Source organism: Nelumbo nucifera, chromosome 1, assembly GCF_055504915.1.
Source record: "Nelumbo nucifera cultivar China Antique chromosome 1, China Antique-T2T, whole genome shotgun sequence".
Classification (NCBI taxonomy): Eukaryota; Viridiplantae; Streptophyta; class Magnoliopsida; order Proteales; family Nelumbonaceae; genus Nelumbo; species Nelumbo nucifera.
Genome location: NC_142649.1, coordinates 77,936,986 through 77,951,963, shown reverse-complemented (window position 1 = coordinate 77,951,963; position 14,978 = coordinate 77,936,986). Strand labels below are relative to the sequence as shown.

Genomic DNA, 14,978 nt, shown 5'->3' with positions numbered 1-14,978 from the left:
TTCACAAGGCCTCACCACCCACCTCGAGATCTGCTTTCTATTCGCAATTTCTGTGTCTGGTACAAATGTGCAATTCCACCCAACCTATTCTTAAGTATAACTTAGACTCTGTTTTGGCAAATCTCATCAACAAATGTCTTCATGTGGATAACGAGGTTTTACTTATACACCTATAGATAACAATAATGGGTAAAAATCATTTTTTTTTAAATTGTAGAGGAATATTTTAGTCATTTTAAAAATGTAGAAAAAATGACAGTTCATGTGTGTTAAAATAACTTATGAGGAGTTAAAAGTCAAAAAAAACTTTGCTTTATTATATTATGCTTGGAGGGTATTGTGGGCATTTTGTGAATTTAATCAATGTTGGAATTTGCGCACATGCACTTTCAAACAATTTGGAAGGAGAATGAACCATTTACCCTTCTGACCCATTCAATTGTATTATTATTATTATTATTATTATTATTATAACTTCACAGATTGACCCATTGAATGGTTGAACAGCTGCCCCCAAAAAAAAGTGGTTCATATCGGGTTTCAAACAGTAATAAGGCATTTATTGAATTTACTTACCAAACACAATTTTAACATTATACTTCTAGCCTCAGAGAGAGGTCTACTTCAAAAGTAAAGGTGTTTTAGTAGATAATGCTCATTTATTTAATATATCTTATATATAGGATTTAATAAAAGAGAATGAAAGTTGATACTTTAAATGTAGAATTTAATGAGAGAGAACAAAATAAACTTAAAAGTACTAGCAAAAAACTTAGGGTTCATTTGGCTTATAGGAATAGGGGCTTGGAGTCGGAATTAAAATGGTGCATTATGATTCCAAATATAGGAATGCAAACGGATCGGATTGGATTTGAATCAGGGTATATCCAAATCCGTTTTGATACTATGAACAATAGATCTGATCGGATTGCACAAACATTGATTTGAATTTGAATTCGAACTCAATGAGGAAGTTAGATATTCAAATATGCTTTGATCTAATTAATTTTATAAAAAAAATAATAAATTATTAAAAGAAAAATAAAATATAACAATTTAAATAAAGAAAAACAAAAATTACAAGTATCTTTTCAACTATTTTCATCATATATATACATGTTTTTTATAAAAAAATAAATAATATAACGAATTTAGAAAATTTCAATATAAATAATATATTTATACATAAATAAATAACATATATATGTATGTATGTATGTATGTATGTATGTATGTATGTATGTATGTATGTATGTATGTATGTATGTATGTATGTATGTATGTATGTGTGTGTGTGTGTGTGTGTGAATATCGGATTGGATTCTCTTTGATCGGATAGGGGGTGCTCCGAATTTGATCCAATTTTTGATCGGATCCTATTATTCTATCCAAAGATCCAAAATGGGGATATCCAAATCTGAAAAATAGGATCGGACTTTGGATTGGATGGGATGATGATTTGATGCATTTGTACCCCTATACAAACATTTGGTTGTGTAGAATCGGAATTTGATTCCCGTTCCTGGTGGAATGACATTCCACCATTTGAGGGAATGATAATTCCCTCCCCCTCCCTTGGGAATGGGAATCCATTCAAGCCAATTCCAATTTTGATATCATTTCTTGTTTAAACCAAATGGGTGGGGGAATAAACCATTCCGATTCTAACCCTAGTTTGTAATAAATACCCATCCCCAACCTGATCCCTATCACGGATAAAAATGACACTCCATCCCCAATTCTTAATGGAGATGGGTTCCCCATCAAGAATTCGAATCCCCAAAAATTTTAAATTGAAAGATTTTTTAGAAAATAGATTTACTTACTTAAAATAAGGGATTTTTTAAATATAAAAATATTTTAAATATATTTTGTTATATATAATCTAAATAATATCATAAAGAATCGAAGTCGAGGTAGGGCTTGAAATTCACTCCTCATCCCCGCCCCATCCCTACCAAGGCAATCTTCCATCCCCAACCTTATGGGTTTGGGAAACCGGGTACCTAGTAGGGATGGAGAAATTTTCCACCCTTAATTTTGATTCTAATTCTAACTACGAACCAATAATAGACCATTACACTTTTTACCCACACACCAAAGAGGAATCAAAATGAAAATTAGTGGTATTTTAGTTAAGAAAATGTCGAGAATTTAGACCCACTTTTGTTTCAAAGCCTCGTAAAGCATAGATTTTTATTATGACCTCATTCCCACTTTTAATTAATAGTAGTATGGAATGGTAGTATAGACAAAATCAAATACAGCTAGGTGATAAGTTTGACCATTTGGTTTTGAAATTTCACATGTATGATAGATTGACATATTAGCATGGGTGTCGGGTAAAAGATTAATTGCAATCAAAATTGTTTTAACTAGAAAGACAAAAGTAACCTGTCATGTGGAAAAAGCTTCAACGACACTGTTTTTATCAAGGATAAATCTATGCTGTTGTAAGGGCTTTTTACCAATCAAAGGGCTGTCAATGGGTCGGGTTGGATCCAATAGGCCCGAATCAATTGGATCGGTTCTGGTTTTTGATATATTGTCTTGATTCTTATTAGTTTAAACTCGGTTCCATTCAGCCCCAAATTGATTTAGACCCAATCTGATACATATACATACATATTTATAGGCTCATTGCAGAATTTTGATTTCCACTGCAGATCTATAACATTTCAAAAGGTAAATTACCCCCACTTTATGCATCAATGCCTGCCCGTGAATTGGCATCAATTCCAAGCTGGCACCTACCCCAACTATACTTTGTGCCTATGAATGAACCGTCATTCTCCCATATATATATATATATATATATATTAAATGTATAATATATTAAATAAATTAATACTATATATAATATTTTTAGTAGATTTATTATAACCAGGTCCATTGGGTCAGACCTGATTGTCCCGAGAATTGATCAGTTCGGTTTTAAGTCTAAAATTAGACCCTATTGGGTCTGGTTTGATTCTGAGTCCTTAGTATTTGTTGCGAGTCAGTTCTGGTTATGTCTGGACAAAACCCATATTGACAGCCACACCTCTATGCAAGTTTTAAAAAATACCACATGATTGATTACCACTTTTATGATACCGGTTGATTGGTTACAGGTTTTTTTAGTATAATGTCTTTTTGGTATCATAACTGTAACTTTTTTTGGTTAAACAACCAAGCTTTTCTCTGTTACAACCCTAGATTAGGTATTGTTTTCTTTTTTATATAACAATCTACCACTGCGCAGCTACGTTTTTATTGAGTGTAAATCGAATGGTGGGTGAAGATTTGAAGCTTGGCTGTTTAGTTTTATTCTTAATGAACTTACTTTTCTAAGAAGAGAAGAAGATGTTACTGTGGTTTTAAAATCATCATTAACCCAGGCAGTTAAACCATTTGCCCAAGAACTAGTCACCTACCTAGCTCTCATCTAGCCCTGATTTTCCCCAAAAATCATTGAATCAATCAACAAGCCACTGACCTAGACAGTTGAACCACCGGGTGGTGTGTATGGAGAGAGAGAGAGAGAGAGGAATTTGAGGGAAGAGTCTACCACCACCTCATCTTCCTCTTCTTCTCATCTTCTCATGATGCCAGAAAGACTTGATATTGGAAAGGCTTTCACCAATCTAAACACCTGGTGAATTTTGATATTATACTATTTAATGACTAAGTTACTATATTTTTAGCACTTATTGTATTTTTGTAATTATTATATTTTTTCATTATCAATATATTTTCCATAATTGTGTATTTTTGTTATAAATTTTTAATAATTATTAGAGATTAAACTATTACTATTTATCAAAGATGAGACTATTAATTTAGCTGAAATTATGATTGTTCATGAGTTGGTTTGGTTCGGTCATAGGCTATTTGGCCAACCAAATTGACTTGGTTAGGTTGGGGAGTTGGTCAGCTAAAACCGACTGACCTTTTGTGAAAACTGACCCACTCAAGTTGTATCGGTTTGGGTCGATTTTTTTGTTTGCTTAGTCAGTTCAAAATATTTAAACATCAAAATTAAATTTAATATTAAAAATTATAATGCAATTATTAAAAAATAAATTTAAAACTTAGATTGATGATATAAAATATTTTAGACTAAGAAATATGAGAAATTTCCCACTTTTCCATATTAAAAATTATACTTAAAATATAAAATATTAATATATATATCCATGGTTAGGTCATTCAATTTTGGTCGGTTTACAAATGGCCAAACTAAAACTGATCCAACTTGGTCGAATTGGGAAATTTTTTAACCAAAGCTGACCTAAAATACTAGAAAACTGATCTACTCGGGTCGAGTTGATCGGATTGGTTGATTTCATCAGTTTGATGAATAAACGTAACTGAAATTAATTATTTTTATTTTTGTATTATAAAAAAATTTATTAAAAGTAATATATAAGATATGAATAATTATTAATTATTTAAAATGTTAAAATTAATAATAATTTAATATATTACAGAATTAATAATGAAATTATGTAATAATAGTATAAATTATGATTTGATGAATAATTAAATTCAATAAATAATTAATATTTATAAATGTAAATATTTTACATATTATTTAAGTATTTAAATAACTAAATATTTTAAATAACATAACTAGATTAATTGATGAAGGGTGATTTGGCACGACCTAGTAAGTAAAGGTCACGTGGACGCGATCTGCCCGAAGGATGACAATTCAGCGAAAAGAGCCTAGTTAGCAGTATTTAGAGCTCGAATGTTCGGTCACCTCAGCACAAAGCCATCTCGACATAAAGACACCTCGGCATAGAGGCACCTCTGTACCAAATCCAATTCGGGGCCCAAGAACCGAAGTAAACGCATAATCGACCCCAGATTCATAGCAGACTCCAAACCTCACGGGATCACACCGTGTAACGGTTGGCCTTATACTCTCCCCGTCCGGATTGGGCAGAGATGATTGACTTCATTAACTGACACACTACTCCCCAACTAAAGTGGAAATGGATCTCATCCACTCAGGCCGAAGACCCCGGAACCATTTTTGTGAGGTCCATGGTAGCTCAGCTATATAAAGGCAACAACCCCTCCAGGGCCCAGGTACGCATAATTATTGTTTCACTACTAAACTTATCATTCAACTTTTAGCTTGCAATACTAACTTAAGCATCGGAGTGATCTCCCCGGGTTCTCTGAGCTTTACTGTTTTGCAGACCGAACCAGCTCGCCACGCAGTCAAGTTCCAGATCATCCTCCAGCAAGGAGCATCCAAATTGTGCTCCATCATTTGGCACCATCTATGGTAAACGATTGAAAGGTCATTCCAACCTTTACCTTACGCTCAATGGACTCTTCCAGCAACACCGTGAAAGGTATCGACATGAACGTCACCGGGGGCAAGATCAGCAATCAACTCTCCCTAAAGGTCCCAAGGTGTGTATCGATCAGTTTACCATTCCCCTCGCAATTTCGGGGGTCCCATCATTGTATGTACCACAAACCATCCCACAAGTGAGCATCCTGCTCCCCCAAGTGGGCACCACCTTCTCAGAGCCCTCCCTTATTTCCCTTGGGATCAGGCACTCCCAGTTCAACAACTTGGTTCAATGCATCCGGACGATGCAGATCCAGATGCAACATGTCCAGCAGTTCCAGCAATACTTCCTCTACCAGCAGTATCAGCAACAGTTTCCACCATTGCATCCGAGGCAGCAACCGGTTCTGTCTCGATAGGCCACTCAGCATCAAGGGTAGAATCGAAGCCCTCACAGACCTGCCCAGGATGTTTGTTGATCTCCTCATCGGGGTGAGGGGACACCGCAAGTACCAATACCTCCCAATAGTCAGACTTCACAATGGGGTAGGACGGACGGGTAGCACACTCCCCCAATCTCTCAGGGGGGAACCTAGGATACAAGCTCAAGGTTGGCCAACCCGATAGAAGCAACCAACTGCAGCATTTGTGGCCTGAGAACAACATGTCACAGAAAGAAGATCATCAGGTCGGAGCCCGAGGCGCAAACTCGAGGAAAGCCCCCTTCGTGCCATACCATGACCAACGCAGGCTTCACACCCAGGAGGAGTCAGTGAAAAGGAACCCCGATCCACCTCACGATAGTGCTCGGGAGCACGAGAGAGCCAGGGTCGAGATACCAGACCAAACTGAGGCTAGCAGCACCAATGTTGAACCTGCAAAGAAGTAATAGTGGAGGCGTCGCAAGACTTGTCGCTCTTCGACCAGAAACAGTCCACCAGCAAAGCCCAGCCAGCTAGTGGAGCAGACCAAAGAAAGAGAAGCGGTAAGCTCGGTGGCAACGAAAACAATGCCTGCTTTGCTGAGCTAGTCATCTACCCTGTTACCTGAGCTCCTAGCGGCCTTGATGCCAAAGGACTTCAAGGTCTCCACGTTAGACAAGTATGATGGGTCGTTCGACCCTAATGACCACGTGGATGCCTTCCAGTTTCAGGTGTACCTCGCCATAGATGACGAAGCCTACATGTGCGTGGCCTTTTCCACCACATTCAGAGGAATAGTTCGGACCTGGTATAGGAACCTCACACCGGGCTCCATTAAGAGCTGGGCTCAGTTTGCTGACTTGTTCACGGTGCACTTCATCACTAGTAAGAAATGCTCGAAGTCACAGGAGAGCCTTCTGAACATGGTGCAAAAGGAGGGAGAGTCTATTAGAAGCAACATCAAGTGTTTCAATGAGATGTGCTTACAGATACCAGACCTCGATCCAGCGGTGTGCCTCACTACAATGAAGAAGGCGATTACCCATAGAGAGTTCAAGTGGTGCATGGTAGCAAACAAACCAAAGAACATCACCGAGTTCCTTCAGTTGGCTGATCAGTTCATCGGCACCAAAGAAGAAATCAACCAGAAGATTGACAATCCGCCGGGTGAAAAGAGGAAGAAAGAAGATGAAGGGACAAGCAACGGCAAACAAAAAAGAAAGAAAAGTAAGTCCCCAAGCAGAAAAAGAAGTAAATCCCCACGTTCGAGAAGTAACTCCCCCTCGCATGGCTACAAGTCAGGTCAGCGTTCTAGGACCCCTCTAGTTGAGCGAACTAACTACACCCCCCTTAACGCAAAGAGAGGAGAGATCCTAATGGCTATCAAGGACTCCTCCACTGTTAGATGGCCACCTAGGCTAAGGGGAGACCCAAGCACAAGAAACCCGAACGTCTACTGCCACTTCCATCGGAATCATGGTCATAACATGGAGAACTGTAGGAATCTCTGCGATGAGATCGAGGAACTCTTCCGTCGCGGGTACTTGAAGAATTACATCTTGCGGGAAGAGAGAGGGCAGGGAGACCGATAGGGAAATCGTCAGGGAGACCAGAGAAGGAACACCCCTGACACTAGCAGGCAGAACGAGCAGCAACCTTGGTAGTTACCAGAGGAGAGACCATTTTGCGGTGTGATCAATATGATCACTGTCGGGTCCATCATTGCGGAGTGCACATCGGCAGCAAGGACATCAGTCCATGAATTAGAGAACGAAGGCGAAAACCCACCAAAGTGACCTCGGCTCGAAGAACCTATCTACTTCACTGAAGACAATGCGCACGGGATTTAGTATCCACATGATGATGCCTTAGTCATGAAACTAAGAATCAACGACTTCGAAGTGAAGCGGATTCTAGTGGACTTGGGCAGCTTGGCAGATATCCTCTTCAAGGAGGCATTCGATAAGCTACAGTTACAATGGAGCGACCTGAAGTCAACAAACGCACCATTGGTAGGGTTTAGTGGAGAAGAGGTCAGGCCCCTTGGCCGGGTCACAGTACCAGTGGAGGCAGGCATGTGGCCGAATGTTGTGCGATTTGAGCACACTTTTCTGGTGGTTACGACTCCATCCCCCTACAACGCGATCATAGGCCGACCTTCGCACACGTTCTATGTGCGATACTGTTCACCTATTACTTAGCAATGAAGTTACCAACTGATTATCATGTGGGGGTCGTATGAGGTGACTGGCTCAAATCCTGTAAATGCTACGTGGCCGCCTTGAAAGGAAAGGCAAAGCTGGTGGAGGATGTCGAGCTCAAACAACCAGTAGAGCATACAGAGGAGTGAGCTACCCCGACAGAAGAAATGGTCCACATATCGGTTTCTGAGACTGAGCCGACCAAAACTCTTCAGATTGGTGCCTTGATCAATGAACCGCTCCGAACTCAACTTGTAAGTTTCTTACTCAAAAATCTAGATATCTTTGCTTGGTCCGTGGTGGAGATGCCCGGAGTCAACCATAAAATAATAACTCACAAACTTAATGTGGACCCTCTAGTCCAGTCAGTAAAACAAAGAAAACACAACCTCGCCCCGGAGAGGTGGACGGTAGTCGATGAGGAGGTTGGAAAGCTCCTCACCGCGGACTTCATTAGGGAAGTCCATTACCCGAGCTAGGTTGTCAACCCGGTGCTGGTGAAGAAGGCCAATGGAAAGGGGCGCATGTGCGTCGACTATACCGACCTGAACAGAGCCTTCCTCTAAGATTGCTTCCCATTCCCAAAATTGACCGCCTAGTAAACGTGACCTCGGGGCTTGAGTTGTTGAGTTTTCTGGACGCCTACTCCGGCTACAACCAGATTGGGATGGACCCGACTGACTAGGACAAGACCGCATTTGTAACTGAACTCGGGTTGTACTGTTATAAAGTTATGCCTTTTGGTTTGAAAAATGTTGGGGCAACGTTCCGACAACTTGTAAATAAAGTTTTTGAGTCGTTGATCGGCAATAAAGTGGAGTTTTATGTTGATGACATGGTTGTGAAGACCCAATTTTCGAACTCTTTATTAAATGATTTAAATGATGTTTTTCAAATTTTAAGAAAATATAATATGAAATAGAACCCGAACAAGTGCATCTTCGGGGTCACGTCGGGCAAATTCCTAGGTTATATAGTAAACCGACATGGCATCAAAACCAACCCGAAAAAAATTAAAGCTATTTTAGATATGAGACCACCCCAGAAAATAAAGGAAGTCCAAAGGCTGATTGGTTGGGTAGCCACCCTAGGCCGATTCGTGTCTAAATCAGTGGGTCGATGCTTGCCTTTCTTCAAGGCAATAAAAATGAACAAGTACTTCGAATGGACCAAGGAATGCTAGCTCGCGTTTGACGAGCTGAAAAGGTACCTATGTACTGCACCGGTTCTAACCTGACCTGAAGTAGGAGATGAGTTAAAGCTGTACCTTGCCGCGAGTGACGAGGTAGTCAGCTCAGTATTGATCAGAGAAGTAGATTGGGTCCAATGACTCGTCTACTATGTTAGCAAAGTTTTGCAAGATGCCGAAACTAGGTACCCCGAGATCGAGAAGCTAGAGTACGCGCTAGTCATAGTAGCCTGGAAACTACGCCCGTACTTCCAGGCCCACACTATCGTCGTGCTCACCAACAGGCCTCTGATGCAGATTTTGCTCAAGCCTGAGGTGTTTGGAAGATTAATAAAGTGGTCCATCGAACTGAGCGAATACGACATCCAATTTGAGCCCCACCCAGCGATCAAAGCCCAAGTCTTGGTGGATTTCATCGCATAATGCATTTCAGCACGCCAACCCATGAATTAACTGAGCCCTCCAATAGATGGCTTGTCGAATCTGCAAGGAAGCGGTGCCAGACTGATATTGTACGGGCCAAGCGAGGTGAAGCTGGAGTATGCCCTCCAATTCGGATTTGAAGTGTCGAACAACGAGGTGGAGTACGAGACACTAATCGTCAAGTTCAACCTAGCGAAGGAGATGGGAGCCAAACACCTCATTGTATGCAACGATTCACAGTTGGTGGTCAACCAGGTTAATGGTTCTTACGAGGCTCGCGATCAGACCAGGGCAGCATACCTAGCCAAGGTCAGAGAGATTCTGCCGAACTTCCACTCTTTATTCCTCAAGTAGATATTGAGGTTCGAGAACGCTGAGGCCGATGCACTATCTCGATTAGCTAGTACCAGCGAGAACACAAAGTGGACATTATATATCAAAGACCTACCTTACCCTAGCATTCTCGGGGGGGTAGAAGAGGTCTCTCCCGTGTCAGTAGCAGAACCGAGTTGGATAGACCCGCTCACCGATTATCTGCTCCACGGGACCCTGCCAGCAAAACGCAATGCAGCTCGGAAGGTAGAGCAACAGTCAGCCCGATATCTTCTGACCGATGGGCGGCTATATAGGAGATCCTTCACACTCCCCTACCTATGTTGCTTGCGGCCTTCAGAAGTGGATCAAGTACTATGCGACATCCATGAGGGACTCTATGGAGGACACCTAGGGGGCAGGGCACTTGCCTAGAAGGCACTGAGGCAAGGATATTACTGGCCTACCATGAAGGCAAACACCCTTGAGTTTGTCAAGAAGTGTAACAACTACCAAAGGCATGGCAACATCCCCCGGCTACCTGCTACCGATCTAAAATACCTCACCAGCCCGTGGCCTTTTGCTCAATGGGGGATAGACATCCTAGGACCTTTCCCCCCAACAACCGGGTTGAGGAGGTTGCTAGTCATGGCAGTTGATTACTTCACGAAGTGGGTAGAGGCCGAGCCCTTGGTAACCATTACAGCTCACAACATACAGAACTTATTCTGGAAAAAGGTAGTGTGCCACTTCGGACTACCTCGGGTGCTGATATCCGATAACGGGAAGCAGTTCGAAGACATCAAGTTCCAAAACGGGTGTGCTGAGATGGGAATCCAACAAAATTTCACCTTTGTAGCACACCCACAAGCGGACGGAGAAGCTGAAGTTTCCCATAGGACGATTCTCCGTGGACTGAAAGCTCGCCTGGCCGGAGCTAAGGGATTATGGGTGGATGAGTTGCCCAGTGTCCTTTGGGCATACCGAACCACCATCAATACCGCGACGGGTGAAACACCCTTCAACTTCACGTATGGTATAGAGGCAGTGATCCCAATAGAGATTGAAGTGCCCACATTGCGACTCGAGGCTTACGACGGGGAAGCAAACGGTGACAAGCTCCGTAGCAACGTGGACCTGATAAAAGAGGTACGAGACTTGGCTTACATTTGGATAGCGGCTTACTAGCAAAGAGTGGCTTGGTACTATAATGCCCGGGTCAGGAAGCGGCTATTATGAGTCAGCGACCTGGTCCTTCGCAAGGTAACGGTACCCGAGCACAATGTGGGTAAGCTCGGTCCGAATTGGGAAGGTCCTTACCTGGTGAGACGAGTATTCGGAGAAGGAACCTATGATCTCGAGACCATGAAAGGGAAACGGGTACCTCGAGCTTGGAACAATGACAAACTAAGGAAATACTACCTATAAATCTCAACGCAAGCAAAAAACGACTAAGTCCTTAGATCATCGAGATGATCCTATGGACGATGAACTAGAGAGAGGACCTTAAGTCACTCCCAGAAGCCTAAGGGCTATAGTGCTGAGCTGACAAAAGACCTCAGCACGATATAGGACCCAGTCACTTCTCTGGCATGGGTAGAGAAGTCCTAGCCACTTCTTTCATTAAAACCCAGTCGCTTTGGCTTGGGTAGGGCAAAGTAGCTCGGGTACATACAAGTCGGGCATGTATACCCTACAGTGTCTGCCCACCCCGACATACAATAACGATTGTTCCTATTTGAGTTCGAGAGTTACCTCAAGTTTGGGAGTGATCTATACTTTAAAAAATTTTTCTCCTATATGGTCTAGCTCGCGAGTTCATGAGAAATCTACACTTAAAAAAATTTTCTACACAAGGAGTTTTGCAAAATACTTGTATTCCATTGATAAAATCCTTCGAGTACATAGCAAAAAAAAATCACAATCGTTTAGCCAAGCTCGGAGGCTCGGGACATCAAGTATTAACAAAAGGGGGGTTCCAAGAAAAGAGGTATCAGTTAGTTCGGGGCTCCTCATCTCCAATAGAGGCTTCAGCAGGCGGATCTGTCTCCATGCGGTCCTCGACAGCATCAGCCTCCTCTCCCTCTCCTGTCGTCTCATCGTCTCTCTCCACCTCGGAGTCCAGATCCTTGGCGGCTTCAACGACCATCTCCTTGGTGATCTTGGAGGTGGTGATGGCATTGATGTCGAGAGGGGAAATTCACGTCGGGTCAACCACCTACTGAGCTTAAACCCCTTGCGGTAGCCCGCTGTCCTAGCCTTGACCAACCTCTATCGAAGCTCTGCCGAAGACTTATACTCCTCGACCGCCTTGGCCTTGGCCTCCTCCATCGCTTGAAGTAGGATTTTAGTCCGCTCCTTCACATGGAACTCGAGGTTCTCGTTCTCTCTCTTCAGTGCCACCTCGCTCTCCTCGAGCTGCTTTTTCTCTGCCTCAAGCTCCTTCTTTTCCGCCATTAGCAGAGTCAGTAGCTCCTTTTTAGCTCGTGCGTTGTTTTTTAGCTGGTTGATCTCGCTACAAGCTAAGTTGAGCTCGGAGTGGGCACTTCGGGAGGACTCTTCGACTTCAAGAGCTCGCTTTAAATTCACCTCAGATTGGTAGGCCAAGGCGTGGATAGAGGAGTTCACCTGCCAAAAGAAGAAAACAAGCATAAGTATGAAGAAAAATCTAAGTATGAAGCAATCTGAAGGCTAAATACATACCATCATACAGTGTGTGGCCGCTGGGGCCCCAAGCTGAACAACCAACAAGTCAATCCAACGAGCGACCTCCTCGGCGAACACTGCGTCTTTGCTCTTGAGAAGGCCATACTTCGGAGTCAAAATACTCCAGACTGAGGTATCGCTGCCCGAAGTAGTAGCGATCGTTGGTACAGGCTAAACCTCTGAAGATGTGATCTCCTTAGGCACGCAGGGTGGAGTGGCCTTGCCTGGGTCCTCCTCAACCAAATCGATCACAGGAGGATCTTTGGTGACAGATGGCTGTTCGAGGGTAGAGGCGGCAACGTTAGAGGTGGTGGTCTCAGTGTGGAGGCGAGCTTTCTTTGAGGTCCTCTTCTTCTTCTTTCCGTTTTGCATGCTCACGAAGAGTTCGTTGGCAAGTATGTCATCCATGGCAACTGCAACAAGTGATGAACTAAGTTAGATACGGCACCGAAGTAAAATAAACAAGAAAAAGGTACAATAGTTAGCAACCTACCAGGAAGGCTTAGACTGGCTTGCATGAGCTTTTCCTCGGTCACGAAGTTTTCGAACTTCAGGCCGAGCTTCGCCCAAGATCGGACCTCCTCCCTTGTCTTTGGGTCCAGTTTGACACCGGGGTCTTGGATGGCAGCCCTTCAGTGAGTCAGGAAAGGCCACCCCTCGGTGTTACGGACCACGAAGTAGCATCTCTTCTAAGTCGGGACCTTGTTAGGGAGCTCATGCAACAGCTTGTACCCAGGGTAAGGAGACATATAGTAACTTCTCCTGCACTCGAGTAGAACATAGGACGAGTTCTTTTTTATGGAAAGGATCGAAGAGAAGATGTCAAGGTCTAGAGGTCGGTTTTAATCGTGAAAAATGGAAATGGTACCTACAATGTTACGGATGAAGCTCGGATGTAGCTGGTCTATGGCAATTTCAAAAAACTTAATGATTTCGATTATGAAAGGATGAAGTGGAAGACGCAACCTGACTATGAGCTACTCCTCAAAGACCACGATCTCATCATGACCGTGATCCCAAGGAAAGTTGCCTAAGGGAATACTATAAACAAGATCATTGGGAAGCCTGTACCGAGCTACTAGGAATAGGAGTCTGTCCGCTATCATTATAAACGGACCGAAGTTGTCCAGTAGGCAACCTCGGTGTGAGGTGGAGAACAGCTTGCCAGAAGCCTCTCGCTCTTGCCGAGGTGAGCTTGCCTCATATGAATAGGAGTCCACATCTTATGCCGAAGTGCCCACCTCGGCAGGATGAGGCTCTCATCTAGAAGGCTATCTAAGCTAAGGCTAGACAATCCAACGAAAAGGACAACAGAATCGAAAGTAAAGGAACACAAACTCACCAAATGAAGACCAAAAAGAGCAAGATGACCTCAGACCCAGGAATAGCTGACACCGAGCTGAGAAACTTGAATGCGACCTCAAGGACTCTGGATTCACGATTTTGTAGTGAAGAAAATGGATCCTTTGGCCCCTATTTATAGCCAGTATATCCAGGAATCAACGGTCGAGATCTACACGATCCAACGGCTCCTGGGAAAACCAGTTGTGTGCTTCTCGAGGTTGAAATCAGTTTAGTGCATGTTTTGACATCCGTGGAGACTATAATCGGCTTGATGTTCGCGCATACCTGATACGCGATCTGGGTCACTTCCTGGTCGAGCCAAACGATCGAACAGGTTTGACCAATGGTCCACCCTCCATATCACCTAGACTTCGTGCCAAATCCACCTGGGCTCGTCATGAACTCGTCGCGCCGGGTCAGGACCCCTAGTACAAGGAGTGGCGGGCAATTCATGAAGGGTGATTTGGCACGACCTAGAAAGTAAAGGTCATGTGGACGCGATCTGCTCGAAGGATGACAACTCAGCTAAAAGAGCCTAGTCAGCAGTATTTAGAGCTCGGGTGTTCGGTCACCTTGGCATAGAGGCACCTTGGTAGCTAATCCAGTTTAGGGCCCAAGAACCGAAGTAAACACGTAATCGACCCCAAAAGCTTAACAATAGACTCCAAACCTCACGGGATCACGTTGTGTAACGGCTAGCCTTATCCTCTCCCCACTCGGATCGGGCAGAGACGATAGAATTCATTAATTGGCACACTACTCCCCAACTAAAGCGGAAATGGAGTTCATCCACTCAGGCCGAAGACCCCGGAACCATTTTCGTGAGGTCCACGACAACTCAGCTATATAAAGGCAACAACCCCTCTAGGGCCCAGGTACGCACAATTATTGGCTCACTAGTACACTTATCATTCAACTTTCACCTAGCAATACTAACTTAAGCATTGAAGCGACCTCCTCGGGTTAGCCACCCCGGGTTCTCTGAGCTTCACGGTTTTGTAGACCAAACCATCTCGCCACACAGTCAAGTTCTAGATCATCCTCTAGCTAGGAGCATCCAGATCGTGCTCCATCAGATTTTAAATAGT

At 43.2% G+C, this 14,978-nt stretch overlaps 1 protein-coding gene across 1 annotated transcript; it reads left to right on the top strand.

Annotated features, from left to right (window-relative positions):
• Positions 1-6,359: 6,359 nt before the first annotated feature.
• LOC104605752 (uncharacterized) lies at positions 6,360-7,307 on the top strand. The gene has a single exon (XM_010270640.1). It carries the CDS (start codon positions 6,360-6,362, stop codon positions 7,305-7,307), a length of 948 nt encoding a protein of 315 aa, XP_010268942.1.
• Positions 7,308-14,978: the final 7,671 nt, after the last annotated feature.